General features: G+C 53.7%; 3 protein-coding genes across 3 annotated transcripts in view; 1 reads left to right on the top strand and 2 right to left on the bottom strand.

Moving 5' to 3' along the window:
- The window catches only part of LOC117647300 (lachesin-like), an 88827-nt gene extending 79837 nt beyond the window's left edge, over nucleotides 1-8990 (bottom strand). Inside the window, exon 1 of the mRNA XM_034389007.1 lies at nucleotides 8863-8990. Coding sequence (XP_034244898.1) covers nucleotides 8863-8950 — 88 coding nt within the window. The 5' untranslated portion in view covers nucleotides 8951-8990. The remainder of the gene's footprint in view (nucleotides 1-8862) is intronic.
- A 3047-nt stretch (nucleotides 8991-12037) lies between these two features.
- LOC117646970 lies at nucleotides 12038-15286 on the top strand. The gene is made up of 7 exons (XM_034388384.1): nucleotides 12038-12202; nucleotides 12770-13133; nucleotides 13607-13715; nucleotides 13795-13899; nucleotides 13983-14117; nucleotides 14206-14316; nucleotides 14403-15286. The coding sequence occupies exons 2-7, from the start codon at nucleotides 12798-12800 to the stop codon at nucleotides 14630-14632; spliced, it is 1026 nt and encodes a 341-aa protein (XP_034244275.1). The 5' UTR covers nucleotides 12038-12202; nucleotides 12770-12797; the 3' UTR covers nucleotides 14633-15286.
- LOC117646968 (protein RRNAD1-like) lies at nucleotides 15279-17959 on the bottom strand. Its single transcript, XM_034388382.1, has 10 exons — nucleotides 17887-17959; nucleotides 17614-17680; nucleotides 17362-17512; nucleotides 17105-17211; nucleotides 16589-16984; nucleotides 16389-16521; nucleotides 16078-16250; nucleotides 15729-15992; nucleotides 15459-15646; nucleotides 15279-15380 (listed from the first exon to the last, which is right to left on the bottom strand). The coding sequence occupies exons 3-10, from the start codon at nucleotides 17482-17484 to the stop codon at nucleotides 15298-15300; spliced, it is 1467 nt and encodes a 488-aa protein (XP_034244273.1). The 5' UTR covers nucleotides 17485-17512; nucleotides 17614-17680; nucleotides 17887-17959; the 3' UTR covers nucleotides 15279-15297.
- Nucleotides 17960-18187: the final 228 nt, after the last annotated feature.

Genomic DNA, 18187 nt, shown 5'->3' with positions numbered 1-18187 from the left:
GCGCGCGCTTTTTCGAGTCCGGTGTGGGGTGTCATAAAAATGGATTTTTCCGGAGTTGTTTTTCACGATGTGTCCCGAAAAAAAATCGTTGTGAACTCTGACTTTGTTTTAAATATTTGGGCATATTTCAGCCGAGAGCCGAAGGGGTTCTGAAGGGGTCGTCGCCCGAGCTGGCCACCGCGAGCGAAACACCGCGAGCGAAACACCGTGAGCGCGAAACATCACGAGCGAAACACCGCGCGGGCCAGCCGCGCCAAATTTATGGTGGCATCCGAATTAATCGTGGCACAGAAAGATATCGAGAGATACAGCACGCGAAAATAATTTCTTTTCCCAGCCGGGCCGAGCCGAGCCGAGCGGCAAACCGGGCGGCTGGAAACGATTGTCCTTCCGCGGCCCAAATATTGGCGGTTCTTTTCCCTTTGTCCTCGGTGGAGCGGTCTGGAGGGAAAGAGCTGAGCCATCCGCCCGTCTCTCTCGCACTCGTGGGGCAGGCCGTGGGCCCGCGGGGGTGCGAGAGAGACGGAGCGTCGTTGTGAGTCGGACTTCCACCTGGCAGCGGCATCGCGGCCTCTCCGGACAGCGTGTTGCAGTGGCGTGGCAGCGACGCCAGCTTTGCGTGTCTGCTGGAGGCTCGGCTGGAGCCTCGGCTGGAGCCTGGAACTCCTGGAGGTGCTGGCTGGTGTTGCCGGGGCAGCTGGAACGCGACGCGTGGCCACATATATCAAACGGCAGGGAGCGGAGCGCGGAGCGGTCCTAGGGCGACGTCCCGACGTGGCTCGGCCGGGCCAGACTTTAGAAACATCTTCCAGACGCACTGGAATCTCATTGAAGCGGATGGGGCGGGGCGGGGCGGACACTCACACCTCCCGCGGAGAATAAGAAGGGGAGAGGTACGGCGGCACGCGGAAGGAGTGAAAGATTAACTGCCGCGTTTGTCTTTCCTCCTCTCGCTTTTTTTTTCATTTGCCGCTGCTGCCGTTTTAAACGCAACAAAACGGGGGAACGTGCGGCAGCGAGCGGCGAGTGTGTGAACTACGCGTGCAGCCAGCGCGGCAGGGAGGCAGTGTGCCACGTCTATCGTCAACGTGCTACGCAGTGGAGCGGTCGGTCGGTACAGTCGGGACAGTTACATTTTGGGGTTCGAGTTCGACCACTGCCATGCGTTTGACAAAAAGTTGTTTTCTTTTTTCACTTGATTTCCTTATTCGCCGTCGGAGCCGTCCTGGGGGGCGCCCGGCGGGTAGGCCACCGCCGCTCCGCCGCGCACGGCTGTCCCCGTGCGGCCTACCTCGCAGGCGCCCGGCCGCCACGACTTCGGCGGCACGCTCCCGCATTTTTATCACCGTTGTTGCTGTTTCCGTCGTTGTTTCTTCGAAATCACACCCCGCGGCGCGCACTGCCGCGCACCGCCGCGCACGCACGGGGTGGCACGGGGTAGCACGCCCCGAGGGAGAGTGACAGAGAGAGGGAGAGAGACAAATTGGTGGTGGCGTTGAAGGCGAACTTGGTTTTTAAGGTGTGACACGGCGTGACGCATAAGCACCCTGTCCCCACCTAATCCCATTCATTAAGCCCCGAGTGAGGCCCCGCCTGGCGAGGCTCTCTCCCCGTCTCCCTCGCACTCCGGCGACACGCCCCGCGCGTGCGAGAGAGACAGCGCGACGACGCGCCGCCCGGAATGGTCCAGGGCAGGTGACGGCCCGGCGGCAGCAGCCTGGGGCCAGCAGCCCGGGAGCGGCAAAGACGGGGGATCAAGCGATGCCTCCGGAAAAAAGAATTTATTATTTCCGACAGACCATCCTGCCGAGCACTACTACTTAATGGACGACGCTTGTTGCAATTTCTCATGGCGGAGGTCCGGGCCGTCGGGGCCGTCCGGAGAGGAGGCAGTTAAATGGACGAATAAGCCGAGGAGGCCCCGCGGATCAAGCAGCAGGCTCGCCTCTCTCTCTCTCTCTCTCTCTCTCTCTCTCTCTCTCTCTCTCTCTCTCTCTCTCTCTCTCTCTCTCTCTCTCTCTCTCACCCCTAATTGCGAGCTATGCACTCATTTGTTTCCGGCCGCAGATGGCGCTATGCTGCCCGAGACTCGCTCTCTTCCTCGGCCTCTGCTTCGCCACCGCCACACAGTGGGCCAGAAGACCGGTGGAGGCGGTCGAAAAGCCCGGACGCGTTTCGAGCTCCAGAGTCGCTAAACAGGACTCGAATCGAACGTGTGACCCCACCAATGGATTGCTCTCTCGAACGAGGAATCCATTGGTGGGGTCACACGCTCGCTTCGAGTCCTGTTTAGCGACTCTGGAGCTCAAAACGCGTCTGGAGTTTTGGCCGCCTGCGCCGGTCTTCCGGCAAACCCACTGTGCGCCGACAGGGGCAGCACCGTCGGCAACGTCCGCAACGTCGGCAACGTAAACAACCAAAACGAAGGAGCGCCGCTATTAAAACGACGCTGGTCGGATTGCCGCTGTGCAAAGGGCCCCCAGCGGCCCCGCCGGCCCGATGCCAGCACGTCGCTCTGTCTCTCTCGCACTCGCGGGGCGTCCCGTAGGGGTGCGAGAGAGACAGCGCGCCGCTGCGGAGGCGGCCGGCCGACCAGCACGCAGCAGAGTCAAAGGGTTAGGACGAGTTCGGCGAAAATGATTTCTCTTTCGCGGCAAAAGGAATAGCAGCAATTTGGCGCGCCGGCCGAGTGCGCGCACACACACAGGCCCAGGCCCACACAGACACACACTCAGGGGGCCGGGCCGGGCTAACGAACGGGGCCGAAACAATCATCGAAAAAGGAGCGAGACGGAAAATCAAGCGCAGGGGATGATCCTGCGCTATTCTGAGTAGTCGAACGCGGCAACGCGGCCGAGTCCATCGCGGCTCTGCACATGGCCGCTCTCTCTCTCTCTCTCTCTCTCTCTCTCTCTCTCTCTCTCTCTCTCTCTCTCTCTCTCTCTCTCTCTCTCTCTCTCTCTCTCCCTCAGCCCTGCCTCGCGCTTTCCGTTGTCATCGTCATCCATCCTGCCGAAGGAAAGGGGGAACTGGTTTTAGTGCAGCGCGGTGCCGCCATGCGCGCCGTGCCCCCGTCAGCCGGGAAACGACATTAGCTTGCTTGTCACTCCACGGACCGACTTGGGCCGCGCCGGGCCGCGCCAAAAGGCAAGGCCGAGGACAAGGCCGGGCAAAAAAGGCAAACTTGAATGCCAAAGTTGTCGAATGGGATCAAAAGTACGTGGCCATAATGGGGAGGAGACAACGGCCTCCCTCCCACTCCCTTCCAGTGCCTCAGCCAGTCTTCCAGCCTTACAGTGGAGGGGATAATCCGAGCGGAGTTGACTCGGCTGCTCGTCAAACTGGAGGGAAAAACATAATCTGGCTCACTCAAAGAGGATCGCCCGTCATGCAAGTGGTTCGCGGCCCTGCTGTTGTTGGAGGAAAATGATCCTCGCGATTTCTCTTCCTCGCAGTGTGGGAGCATGGCTCACAGTGTGGGAGTTTGGCCCCGACGGCTGCCATTCGGGTCACGCCGTCACGCCAGGGTGGCGCGTCGCGGCGCGTCGCGCGTCGTCGGGGCGAGGCGAGGTTGATCCTCCCAGACTACCTGACTATGGAGGTCGGCCAGACGGCCGGGCCGACGGACGGGCAGACAGTCAGACAGACCGAGCCACAAAAGAATATGACTGCGAGGTGTCGCGGCGCTATTGACACGCCCCGCCCCGCCCCGCGGACCTGTCCGACACTTGTTGCCTGGCGCGGTGGCGCGGTGGCGCCCAGGGCCCAGGCGGCCCCGGGTGGCCTCGCCCCGCCCGGCCCTGGCCTCCGAGAACCAGCGGTAAGCCCAGAGGCGTGATTCATAGGCCGATGATTTCCCCCAAGCTCCCTTCAGCTCTTTACTCCGGGAGTTTGCTTTCTATAATTAGTCCCCCCTCCACCTTCCCGATGAGAAACGGGGGCGAAGACAAGGGGCCTCTTTACCGGGCCATCTATCACGATGGAAAGGGAAGTGGGGAAAAAAGGAAGGTGGAAAAAGGGAAGGCAGCAGCACGCCGCGCGCCGACTGATTCCGAGAGTCGCGTTCCTCGCTCTGTCTCTCTCGCACGCGCAGGGGACGCCCCGCGAGAGCGAGGGAGACAGGGCGACGAGAACGACCCTCGGAATCAGTCGGCAGCGGCGCCACAGGTGAAGAGCGATCCATCGCGCCGAGAGGTGTCCCGGGGGAAGCCTGGGGGCAATTACAGTGGCGGGGCAGTCCGCCAACGCCGCAACGCCGCAACAACAACAACAACCAAATAAGATGCCTAATTTGTTGCAAGTTACTGACCTCCAGGCCGGCCGGCCCGGTGTACGCAAACAGCTTGTTTCTCGGAGATGGCGTACCACTTTTTCCCCCGGCTCCCTTTGCGCACAGTCGTACGCGCCGCCGCCCCTCCTCAAACAGCTCGGAGCAAATATCTTACGTGTCGGTGAGCACACAAAAAGGCGAGGCGCTCTCGCGGCTCTCGCACATCGCGAAACTTCTTCAAAGTTGGCCGCCTGCCTCTCCATTCCACGGCCGGGCCGCCCTGCCACCGCCTTGCGATATACAAATCCATTCTCTCGCGACGACAGCAAGGCGGTGGTCAGCCGCGCTCGCAGTGGCTCGCAGTCAGCCAGAGAGACATGTGGAACACGTGTCAGCGTTGTCAGCGAGCGGCGAGAATGGCCGGCACACGCGCAGCATTCAAGCACACTGCACACGACAAGGCATCGCCGACAATGCCAACTGTCCGAAGAAAAAAAAACAACAACAACAACAAGCAGCGAGTCCGAATGACGTCCGCGCGGCCTTGTGCTTCCTAGAAGAACGGCGGGAACAGTTTTGGCGGGAACAGTTTTGGCGGGAAAAGCCGGTCGTCGCTGCAAGCAAACGCCAGAGCGCCCCATTTGACGCGCCACGCGCGGAATGACGATTCGCAACAGCACTATAAAGACTCGCCGTGTGTTTTGACGCGCACAAATTGTCGTGTCGACAGCGCGTTGACTTTTCAATAGCGCGGGTGCAGGGGATGTCCGACAGGCAGACAGCCGGACGGACAGACAGACAGACGGACGGACAGACGGACAGACAGAAAGACGGCGCCAGGCACCGCATCTGTTTCGACGCGTGTATATTTCGAGGGTTGGCCAGCCTGGCCCGGCCTGGCCAGCGGCGAGAGATATGGGGCGCTGTCGCGCTGCATATCGCCGCCCAGCATTCATTATTCGACGATCCCCTCCCCCTCCCCCTCCCCCACAGACAATGGCCAATGACAGCGAAGCAGCCACTTGGCGAGGAGCCACGCGACTGTTTTACTCATTCGTTCACACGGGGAAAGTAGGGGCGGAAAACAAAACAACAACAAAAAAATTAGCGGCCAAAACTTTGTTTTGCTTATTTTTTCTAATTTTCTTTTCTCTGTTTGCAAGGGCTAATATGTCGGGCGGGGCGCCCGCCGGCCGCGGCCTGGGCCTGGCCGGGCTGGCAGCACACTGGCAGCACTGGCCGTGGCACGTGGGCGTGCTTTTGTTTTTGGCGGCAGTTTGTCTCACTGTTGTTGTTGTTGTTGTTTGTTTTCTTTAAATCGCGAGATGTACGACGGTTGCCCCTGTACGCTCGTGCGGCCGTGTGTATGTGTGTGTGCGCAAACTCATGTGTGCGTGTGTGTAAGTGCATGTGTGCGCATGAGCACGGACTGTGCGTGTTTCTATTCATGGGAAGACTGTTGGCAGATCGGGCCATTTGCCAATGGCTGATTGGTTATAGTTACCGCGCCAACAGACACGGCAGACACAGCGGGGCTCGAGCACCGTCCACTCGATGCGTCTGCCCGACCGTCACACACACCGAGTACACGTTACTGCGCACTGCGTTTATACTCGCTCAGCAAAAAAAACTAATTAAGAAGGAATGCCTTCGAAAAATCGTGTTTTGGGCCGACTTTAAGCAGACACTGCGTCTGATCCGAGGCGGTATTTCGTCCTCCCTCAACGGGCATTTGGTCTTTGGACCTTCCTTTAGCATGCCTTTGTTACGGAGTGCGATTATGCGCCTTAGTTTCGGAGCTGTACTCGCTCAAAGTTGATCAAAGCGGTCAAAAATGCCTTTGAAAAATCGTGTTTTGGGCCGACTTTAAGCAGACACTGCGTCTGATCCGAGGCGGTATTTCGTCCTCCCTCAACGGGCATTTGGTCTTTGGACCTTCCTTTAGCATACCTTTGTGACGGAGTGCGATTATCCTTCTTAGTTTCGGAGCTGTACTCGCTCAAAGTTGATCAAAACGGTCAAAAATGCCTTGAAAGTCGGCCCAAAACGCATTTGTGGCCGTTTTGATCAACTTTGAGACAATACTGCTCCCAAACTAAGGCGGATAATCGCACTCCGTAACAAAGGCATGCTAAAGGAAGGTCCAAAGACCAAATGCCCGTTGAAAAAGTGCGAAGGCCCGCCTCGGATCAGACGCAGTGTCTGCTTAAAGTCGGCCCAAAACACGATTTTTCAAAGGCATTTTTGACCGCTTTGATCAACTTTGAGCGAGTACAGCTCCCAAACTAAGGCGCATAATCGCACTCCGTAACAAAGGCATGCTAAAGGAAGGTCCAAAGACCAAATGCCCGTTGAAAAAGTGCGAAGGCCCGCCTCGGATCAGACGCAGTGTCTGCTTAAAGTCGGCCCAAAACACGATTTTTCAAAGGCATTTTTGACCGAGGTGTCCCGTGAGGTTGCGAAATTTTTCCTAGGCGGCGCGGAAATATTTGGCTACAAATTTGGGGTCGCGATCCGAAAAAGGTTGAGCACCGCTGGGCTAGGCTGCCGAGGCCAAGGCTGCGGCGCTCGGCCCGGACTGCTGACGGTTGCGGCAATGTCCTCACCGATACGGCTGGGCCAAGACGAGGCTGGACGAAGCTGGCTGGCTGTCCGTCCATCAGCCAACTTTTCCAGAGACAAACTTAGTTTCTGTTCCCGAAGTCAAGAATGGGCTTTGAGTGGAATTAGGGGTTTTGTATTATTTACAGCAGCCTCCGTATTATTTAGAGCGCCTCTCCGTCTGTCTCTGCCCGCCTCTGTCTGCCCTCATCCACGTTGCCGCGCCGGCCTCCGTTCGGCGGAGAGGCGGCAGGCGACAGAAAGCGGCCACGCCCGCGGGTTCAACCCCCGGTCGCGGCGGACCACACAAATCAAATTAAAGGCCGACCCGGAAACGCGAAGCACGGCAAAACGAGTGTTGCGAATCGCACACCGGAGGCAGCGCGTCGAAGAGGCAGGTCTTAAGACCAACCGCCGCGAATTAGATTAAAGGCCGGGAACGGGAACGCGAAGCATCGAGTGGGAAGGAGAGGGTGCAGCGGCGGGTAACCTAAACGCCACGGCACGGAACGCGGCGCAGGGTGCTACACGCGGCGCCACATTCTAGGCCGGGGCGCACGCCCATCCCCCTCCACCTCCCCCTCCCCCTACGCACCCCTGGTGCTGCCTGGCATCCAGAAAGAGAGAACTGGGTTGCACCGAATGGCCGGCAGTATTTTGTCAACAAATTACCCCCATGCGAGACAAGGGCGGGACGGCGAAACTTCTGAATCCCCACCAACGACCCGGCGACACACACATACACACAGTCTCTCTCTCTCTCACACACACACACACACACACACACACACACACACACACACACACACACACACACACAAGTGCGCGCGACGCGTGCATACATTTGCCACACAGAGACGGGCACACATCCATACGGGGCGCGGTCTCGATCGAAGTTCCAAAATTCGGACTGGCGGAAAGGAGTGACCCGTGCGAGGTGGGAGGTGGCTCAAAGTTTGACGCGGTGCAGTCCGCTCCGCACAGTGCGGGTCAGCAGACCAGTGGAGGCGGCCAAAATTCTAGACGCGTTTTGAGCTCGAACCGAACGTGTGTCCCTACCAATGGATTGCTCTCCGGACGAGGAATCCGTTGGTGGGGTCACACGTTCGTTCCGAGTCCTGTTCGGCAACTCTGGAGCTCATAACGCTTCTGGAATTTTTTGGCCGCCTCCGCCGGTCTTCTGGCCCACTGTATCCCGTCTGCTGCTGCCACTCGGTGCTGCCACTAACGGGCGGTTTCGCTATGATTTTAACGCAGCGAGCTGAGCCGCCGTTTCAGTGGCCGAGCGGATGGCCGAGGCCGTAGTGGAGGCTTTGCGCCGGGACTAGGCGGATTAGGCCGTGGCGCCGTGGCACTGTAAAACCAGCCGGAGGCGCGGCAAGCGGTCCTGGTGCACTGGTAACCGCGGACGAGGCCGTTTCAATCGCTGCGGTCCCTACAAAGTAGGAGCATGCTGTCTACACGGCGACCGATCCGACGGTCAAACAGGGCGCCTCTGACCCTCACGTCGGGGGATGCAGGCTGATGCCGAGCACTGTCGCTCTGTCTCTCTCGCTCCGCGGGGCGGACCGTGGAGGTGCGAGAGAGACCTCTGGCGAGCAGAGGGCAGCGGTCCCCGGCCATCGTAAACACGGGCTGGACCCGAGCGTGGTCCGTGAGCCGGACGGAGCCCCCAGCCGCCCCCAGCGTGCGTGCGGGGACACGGGGACCCGGGGACATCGCTTCGCTTGTTTCAGGGGCGGAACCCCGCTGGAAGAGGAACCGGGCCGAACTCTTGCATGTGTGTGAGGTCGGAGGTTTCAGCCGCCTTCCCGCAGGAGAGGGTTCAAAATATCCGCCGGTTTGCAACCCCCGGCTATCGCGGCCGACCGGCTAACCGACCACGCCGGCGCGGGCGGCTGGTTCGAGCAGAAGGTGCGCGGCGACCTGGCCACGATGTCGTCGATGCGCGTAATCCTGGTTGCTGCCGTGGTGCGCGGGGCGGTGCGTACCTGCATAGATGAGGGCCATGAGCTGCAGTAGCGCCACCACCACGGGCCGGCCGTGCGACGACCCCCGCCGCCGGCGGTACGACGCCATGGCCTGCAGGGCACCCTGCAGGGCCTGCAGGGCCTCGGGGCTCGCGACGCCGAGCACGCGGACGCGGTGCGCACCGGTCCTGTGGGGGCGGAGAGCGCACGGCGCGTTGGCGGACGGGGGGTTGGTGCGGGACTGGAGGCCTGGCTTGCGCGGCGCGGCGCTGGCGGACCGGAGGCGGCAGGACGCGGTGGGGGTGGGGTGGGGCGCGGCGGCGCGGCGGGGCGGCGGGGCGTCGGTAGGCGTCGAGCTGTCTGCGTCGCCACGCCGCCCTGGCCGCCCTGCGTCCTGCGTCCTGCGTGCCGCCCCGATGGGCCCGACGGCCGCCCCGGTGCGATTTCGTGCAGAGGGACCAGGGGATGCACTTTGCTTGCTTTGCTGCAGCACTGCAAAGGGGACTGCAGCGCCGCGGCGGGGGCGGCACGCCGGGGGCGGCAGCGCCCTGGGGTCCGGTTTCCTCCTCGGCCCACCCGCCGCCGTGCCGTGAGCCATCAGTTTCAGTTTATTTTATTTATAGCAAAACTTTTGATTTTAAACGCTGGCGTCTTATCTCGCCGTGAAACAGCCCCTCTCCGGTACAGCAGTTCGCAAACGATAGTGATTCCGCTGGTTTGGAAGGTCCCGGCGGGTAACAAGTGAAATATGGTGTGTAGTAGCATAGCTAGCAGGGCTGCGAGAAAAATTGTGAACCTCGACGAAAAGGACGGAACGCGCTGAGTGAAAAATGACCATTTCCTTGTTCGAGTTCCTGGAATCGCGCCGACGGCAGCGTGGCGAGAACGGCGACACGGCGACCAATCCATACATCCTAACAACCCTTTGGTTTCCTTGCGGTCCGAGGCGGGCTCCGTCTCAGCAAGGGCCTGCAGGGCCAGTAGGGCGCAGGGCTTGTAGGGCGCAGGGCCTACAGCGGCCTGGCAGGCCTGGCCCTTCGGCCTCGCCACGCTTGCCACGCTCACCCCGCGGGAAGATGGGTTCGGGGTCGTTAGGTTTGGACCGGCCCTGCCGCAGCCTGCCTGCCGACTTGCTGCGTGTAAGCAGGGGCAGGGGGCGCGGAGGGCGGGGCGGGTGGAGCGCCCAGGATGCTGGCGGGGCGGGGCGGGGCGGGGCGGGCGCGGCGGGGCGCGGCGGGCGGGGCGCGCCCAGAGGCGGAGCGGTGCGCCGCGGCCCGCCCGACAAGGAATCGCACTCTACTCGTAAACAGCCATTTTCATATTAGAGGAGCGCGCCCGCCCCGCCGCGCCCGCCCGCCCCGCCCCGCCGCGCCACGGCGCCCTCCGCCGTACACGGGACGCGTCGAGGCGGGGCAGGCGGGGCCAGAACGACGCACCGCGGGGCTGCGCGGCGGCGGGGCGCGGCGCTCCTGCGGCACCCCGCGGCACCCTACACAGTTACACAACCACCATATGCCAGGCAACGCCAGCCAGGCGACGCTAGGACCTGCCAGGACCTCCACGGCACCAGAGAGCGAGAGAGATGGATACAGTGGGGCGAGAGAGACGGAGAGCACTCTCTGTCCCCACTCACGCTCGCGGCGCTCCGCGGTCCCGGTCCTGCGGTCCTGCAGGCTGAGAGTCGTTTCCGTCGCTCTGTCTCTCTCGCGCCAGTACGCGCCCGTGAGTGCGAGAGAGACTGCCGCTCGTACGGCCCCGAGGGCCCCGAGGGCCACGGCATGCGGTCATTACTCGAGGCATGATCCCAATTCCTGCTGGGCCCGCCCTCGGCCCGACCGGCACACTGTACAGTAGCACTGCGGGCACTGGACCGTCTTCTCGGCGTCCTGGTGGCTCTGGTGTCCGCGCGAGGCGGGGTCCTCGCGCCCCATTACCACCAAATTAATTGATGATGGAGAGAGAGCACACACGTCGCGATAGCGGCGGGGCAGGGCGGGGCAGGCGTGGGCCGCATGAATAGTAAATGGAGGACACACACTCCCCCCCCCCTTCCCCCTGCCGTACACATGCACACACACACACACACACACACACGTGCACGCGCGCACGCACACACGCACTTGCTGCAGCGGTTGATGTGAGATGTGGGTGGGGTGAGAAACGTCCGCTTCTCTAGTCAAGCAGGGCGTTAACGACAACACCGCACGCCCCCCCCCTCCCCCTGCCCCTTTCCCCCGGTTCCTTGACCAATGGTCCGTGTGTCCGAGTCGCCGGGGCTGCGCTGGGTTGCGCCATGACTGCGCCGGCAGTGCCCGGCAGCCCTGCACTAACCCCAGTCACCCCAGTCAGCACATAGCCCGGTAATTAGTTTACTTACGCGCAAACACGTAGCCCGCGGCTCGATTCCCCTCCCCCCCCCTTCCTTTTCACGCCCTTCCGCGGCTCCGACTCCGAGTCAAGCGGTTGACCCACCCAACCCACCCCCCGCCCCCGCGCCATCTGACTCCACCGCGGAGCGGAACATCGCCGGCCGACCATTTATAACAATCTAACCGCTGCCGCCCCCTTCCCTCTCCCCCTCCCCCTTTCGCCGGAGTCAGGCCGCCCAGCATGCGCCCAGCGCGCTGCTGGTCATGCTTCAACCCAAAAAGGGAATTCAAGTCGCCCGGATTTTACGGAAAGCACCACAGGAGTCGTTAGCGGCGGCAGCGGCGGCGGCAGCAGCAGCGTTCTGATTTCTTGAATGTTTGTTATGTTGTTGTTAAGTTGCTTTTTGAAAAAAAAAAAAAAAAAGGGGCGCCTTCGAAATTTTTGTTTAGGTTTTATAGCTAATTTTTTTGTTTGTTTGAATGTCGATAACGAAGGGAGGGAAGTCAATGAAACGGAAGTGAGGAAGGTGTGTCGGTCTTCAATCGCTTTTCGAACTCGGATCCCTTTTAGCGCGGTTTCAGAGGTGGCCAACCTTCTGGCGTAAAATTGCGGTAGGAGGGCGGTACCGTCGCCTTCCCTTTTCATGTCGAGCCAAAATTTACTAATGACGCGATTTCATGAGCTTGTCTTCATGGTCTGCCTTCGTCGAAAAGAGTCATTCGGAGGTGAGAACTTATACGAAAAGCCGCTGCAAGTCTGCCGAGGTTGCCTTTCCCGCCATTGTGCATTTGTTTTGTGCCCCTAAAGAAAAACAAAACAAAACCAATGTGGCGGTTGTGGTGGTTTGACAGTTTGCCTTCGACTCGCGTCAACTGGATGAAAACGAGGAACATATTCCTTTCCCGTTGGTCTTTGCCACCAACAGACTCGCCCACTGGGACCGGGAAGTCGCCGCCCTCCGACTGAGATGGAGGGGAACAGCACGACCACGGTTTGTTTCGCGCGAAAATGAAGTTATTGTGTCTGTGTCGTATCGATCGGTCACCCCCAGGCACCTTAGTACCTTCGTTCCTATACTTTTGCTTCGTTGTCGCCGTTTCCTTGATTTGTAATAAATTATCTCTGTCGCAAGTGATTTACCATGTGCTCGTTTTGGACCACTCAGCGCTGTTAAATAACCTTATCTTGGTTGTATGTACAAGAAAGCCAAGCTGCAATTTTGCAGGCCCAAGATAGCATAGAATAAAACTTAATCCATAGTTCAATTGATGAAATCGAACAAAATATCTTAGCCTTGGATCAGCTGGCTCTCATTGTCTTGTTTTCGCACGAGTGGTGTGCTCCACTGAACATGAAAGTTGGTCACTTCAATGTCGTCAATGTCTTACCTCAGAGTGACTGTTCATATACTTTTCTGCATTGTTAGTCTAAGTTACAAAAAACATCCACCTTATTTTGAAACACTGTGCAGGTGTAGCAGTAGCTTAATTAATGGAGCAGAAATGTAGCACTGTTTAAAATGGAGAAGTTGCATATAATAAAGAGTGTCTGCTTTCAGTGAGCGTTTGAATCAACATACAAGCTGTATGCTCTCAATGGAAGAGGTGATGAAATATGAAGTCCATGGAAAGCCAAAGCCCATAAGATTTCGAAGATCTAGCAAGGAATACTCTAGATCATTTTTCGATCATTGGCAGAAACCTTTGCCGTTTCATTCAATCTTCTGCAAGGAAACAGATATGAATGCTGATGCAAATATTACGAAGAGAAAGTGCCCTCTTGAAGCAGGAGAAGAACATACTGTTGCGAGTAGTTCGTCTCATGAATGCATGACTCGACCATGTGCTTGCCCTGATCCTGGCAAATCAAAAGAAATGTGTGTCATAAAGAAAGTTGAAAATTGGCTTCTGGGCAAGTGTTTGGTGAGTGGCATGGCATTCTAGATTCTTCAAAACAGCCTCAAGAATTTATTTATAATTTTTATATTTTACAAGTAAAAGAACCGAATAATTTTTGTATGCTTATTTCTCTTTTGTTTGTAGTTAATTTATTTTTTACTGTTGTCATTGGTCTTGTGCCATTGTTAATACACAGTTTTAATTTATCTTTTGGCTGATTTTGCTGGAGCATGAAATGTACTCGCCACCAAGTCTGCACCTTGCTTAAATCAAACGTTTACTGTTCCAGACACTGCTGGTTGTGGCAACTGTTTCTCTTTATTTGATTTTGGTGACATTGCTACTTTAAGTTTCCTGAATGCATTTGACTTGATATTTGTTAGTTTTAGTCAGTTGTGCTGTTCATTTTGCATGACATTTTTTCTTGAATTACTGTGATAATGTGTTAAGACCAATTATGTGGCCTCCAGGTATTTTACCTGCATTTTGCTTTACAGGACCCTGTAGAAACTGAGGACATGGATGTTGATGATATAGAAGTTCTTCCAAGTATGCCAAAATGGCCCCCAAATGTAAATAAAAGACCAGAGCTGGAGGAACATGCAGGTAAGCCACTTCTATGTTTACAATGCATTGTCCTATGTTTTACTGAAGGTGTACTGTATTATAATCTTGTTGCTTTCAGAGTCATCTTTACCCCCTTCAGCTCTCTTAAAGGAAATTGAAGGTGCCCTTTATCCTGTTTACTATCTTAATGCTAGAATTATAGACATTGAACCTAGACAGTCGGGTAAGTAAAGCCTTAAAAATGTGTCATGTGTGCCAGCGATTCAATTTTGTTGGATGCATCATAATTTTTTCCCCCTCTTGTAGAGTTACAGTTTGTTCGAGGGCATTGTCAGTATTATTCATGTAATGCAACTGTCACACATATAAACTGGGCTGAAGCAGGACCATTAACATTTGGAAAACTAGTAAGACCTTATTGCCCACAGTGCTGCCAAATAAGTGAGTACTAGCCACCTAGCCAATAAAACTTGTCTACTACACTGTCTTGATTTTTGGATTGATTAATATGGTATGTTGTGTCTCTCAGGGCGGAAGAGGTACTTAAACTTGTTTTTTCATCTGGTACTAGTTGTTGAAGATAACTTGGGTGGAATTACTAAAATTATTATAGAAAGAAATGAGGCAGTTCATTTCTTTGGTAAGTGTATTTTTTATTTGAGATTTTAAAATTGAAATAATTTTACTTTTTTGACACCTTTTCCATTTTAATGCTTTTTCTTATAGGACTAACGGTTTACCGATTTTTAACCGATAGTAAACGAAGGCAAAAGGTTAAAGAAATGCTCGAAAACCTTCTGCAAGCAAGCAGTGCCCCTCGTTCTGCTCCAGTTCCTGGCCTCACATTTGATGTTCGCATCATGCCTATTGCTCAAGACAAAAATGAGGCAGTGAAATTTTACATGTATGGGGACAATCCACCATTATTTATGCTAGACAAAATGTCTAGAAGTTAGAAAAAAGTTCTAGTAAAGGTGAAACAAGTTGGCACTTCCTCTCTTTTTATTGTGCAGTCAAGTAATCAAAACAGCATTCTGACTTTTTTTCAAACTTTTAGTTTTGTGAATTGTTGAAGGTATTGTTTTTTATTCGATGAATAACAGCTTAACTGGAAATGTGCCACAAATGTTGAATGTAGCACAGTGGAGAAAACTAATGGAGTACGGTTTTTATCTACTTTAATAATAAGCTGTGATATTAATTATTTAGTGTTACTCATTTTCTGAGAATTAAGAGGCCTATGTTGTACTGAGCAACTAAATTAAGATGGCAGGTCTTTTTGTTGATTTAGGTAGAAGAAAGAAATACTGGGTTGCATAAAGATGTTGACTCCAGTATTCAGTACTTATACTTATGGACAATCTCTCACCAGTCAACGTGCATGGCTTCCAATGTTACCTTGCTATGTGATAAAAGTGGGTTCTGAACTCGAGTTTTTTTGCCTTCAAGAGTAAATTAGCGAGTTCTTTCAAAATGTCTGTTCATGTTAGATTTTGTACTAAGTATAAATTGTTAAATGTCAGTCCAGACCGTTTCTAATAATAGTGTTAAATGATTCTTTAAAGCCAACCTCTAAACTTGGAAGAAATTAAAGGACTCTTCTTAGTGTACATAAATTAGTTTATTTTGGTTTTAACCCTTTCAATATGAGATTACGTGGAGACAGAACTGGATCAAATCCAGGAATAACCAAACCACTAACTCCTGTAAAATACAAGTTATATACAGATTGGATGTGTGCACATCACTGAATATTATCTCACCTGTATAAGCATTACTTACCACTCTCTTGTATGAAAAGCAAGCGATCCCATATAACAGCAGTTTCAACCAACGGTGCAAGCAATAGACGCAAGGTGTACAAGACAACAACGTCTTTCCATCTCTCTAATTTCTGGACAGTATCAGGGGAGGTCATTTCTGTTGGTGGAATTATTACATCAATCCTATTGAGGGCTCTCGTGGCATATCTGCAATTAAAACCGATTATATTTAGTAACCACAGAGCTTTCTAAAACAGCCTCCTATATACATCTTGTGACAAAACTTTACGTTGAAAAGTCCATTTCATCAAAATGTTTGACACTTCTCAAGCCAATGCGTTTCATTTCTGGATTATACTTAGTTATGAGCTTTTCCAAAACTGCTCTGTAACAGTGGATTTTCAGAACTTCATATTGTTGTTTTTCCAACCGTTGACAATACGCTTCTAAAGCATGACATGACAACTCTAATGCTTCATATGACAAGTTGGTTAACTCTTCAGGAAGAGCTAGAAAGAAATTGCTGAGAGGATAGCTCCGTAATTCATCACAGCTGTCGAGAAACAAATAAAAATTACACTGATTTATGTAAGGATACAATAATCAGAAAGAAAGAGGTGATAAACTCATGAACTTACGGATTACAGCTTAGCTTCATATAGCAGCAACTTGCTATGCATATGAATTTTGCTTCATTTAAATTTAAAAAAAGATGAAGCAATGTAGCTGCTAAATCTCCACATGGGTGGAGACCAACAATACCAAATGACACAGTCTCATCAGAGTTCTTATTTAATTTGTTAAAGACTAGCTGAAAAAAAAAATTAATTACCAAATTAATTTTTAAATAAAACCTTTCCATTTCTGAGTAAAGGTAAGCTGCTGATTACTTTGATAAACATAGCTCTTTAAATGTACCAGTGTAACCAGCAACACATTTATCACCTACTTCTCTAAACTGATGGAGGGCTTCATCACTGCGGCCTACAGTGATATCTATGTATTCAGGGCAAGGAAGAGTATCAACATACGATTTCCCTAAATATTTAGATGCTGTATACTCTATCTTCTTATCGATCTCTCTGAAGAAATAAGAATATATTAACGTATTTGCAGCCAGAATGTAACTTTGAAAAAATGATGCTATACCTTGCAGAAGAAATGAGATCGCTCTGAGCTTCCACACAGCACACATCCAGTCCATAGCCATACGATAGCAGCCGAGTTAAATGGCCTTTGCCTCCTCCAACGTCGACAACACAGGTAACATTGCTGTCCAGGGCTGCTTTTGCGCAGAGTTTCGCCATGACAACAGTTTCGTGTTGCTTTTTGGGCTTGACATGCCTAACAAATAACTGTCTCAAGTTTTCATGCCGGAGGCACTCCGTTTCCATGCCAGCCCTGAGCGTCTTCTTTAAAGAAGTGACTCCACCAGAGTTGATGTTGCTAGGATCGCTTAGATCCAATTGTGATCGGGGTATTGAGAGAGCTTTGACAGAAGCGCGCAGGGATAGCAATGACAATGGCCACACACGCTCGCATTTGCTGCAAAGATCGGGAAAAAATTATCATCTGTACTGCATAACTGTATAGTTAAATAATTATTTAGTCATGTTAATTTACATCATAAGTTTTACTTGTCTGAAATTTTCAGAAATTGCATACCTTTCAGTCATAGAGATCCAGCTCCCCAGTTCTTCGAGTGAGGTGTCATGAAGGGTCTCTCTCCATGATAACGGTAAAAGGCCCCAATGATTTTCTGTAAAGAAATCCTGAAACAAGAAGACTTTAAAATACAATCATATACACCAATTTCATGTAAACAGGTAGCAGAAGCCAAAGGCAGGAGAAATCCAACCTACACCTTAGCAGTTACTACAGCTTGACAGGTGTCCAGAAGCATGTAAAATATGTCTACTTACTAAAACAAACGCGTCTAACAGCCACTTATAGTGCTGAATGAGTTTTAGACATTTCAAGGCACTAGTTTCCTCCCGGCTCAAATTCCTCATGTCGTCCAGGTCAGCCAGGTGTTCTGTTGACATCGTCGGCAGTGCGAATAGACAGTCGCCACTGCGAATAACGTACGGGGAAGTTCATCTTTGCGCCGCCAGAGCGCGATGCGTGCGTTTGCCGTCTAAACAACCGGCCGTTTCAAATCTGTCGGGCCTTACGTTGAACCGTTCCATGGGTTCGAAGCTCAGACTGCCTTTTCATAGTTGAGCTCGATGACGTGGAGCCGAGGGGGTAAACACTTCAAGAAATCGTGTACAGACCACTCGGTATTACGCTGTATTACGGGTGTATTACACGTGTATTACGGCCCTAAAATGCCCAAATTTGGCACATTTGACCCAAAAATGGTACTACTATCACGTGTATTACGCGTAATACACGGTTTTTGTGTACAGGGTATTACGCGAGTGGTTACCCCCTCGCGTGGAGCCTTGTCTAACGCTGTACTACGTCACCAAAAAAGAGTGTCTGGCGCGCTGTGCGGGCAACCTCCTTCCCGACCGCGTCACTTCGGACACGTGGAACCTTGTATACTTTTCTTTCCGGATCGACGTGTCTTTTTGCTTTTCCTCTACCCGTGGGGGGTGACAGTCAAGTGGTCGTCGGTGCCGCCGGCTCCGCTATCGGGCAGCTGTGCCAAGCTGTGCATGCTCGACAGATTGTTGTTATCTGCCCAGACCGGCCGTCGTCGAGTCTGATTTAAATTATGTATGAACTCATACCATTTGTACC

This window comes from Thrips palmi, unplaced genomic scaffold (assembly GCF_012932325.1).
Source record: "Thrips palmi isolate BJ-2018 unplaced genomic scaffold, TpBJ-2018v1 HiC_scaffold_2, whole genome shotgun sequence".
Lineage (NCBI taxonomy): Eukaryota > Metazoa > Arthropoda > Insecta > Thysanoptera > Thripidae > Thrips > Thrips palmi.
Note: the sequence above shows the minus strand (reverse complement) of the source record. Positions and strands in the feature narration are given on the sequence as shown.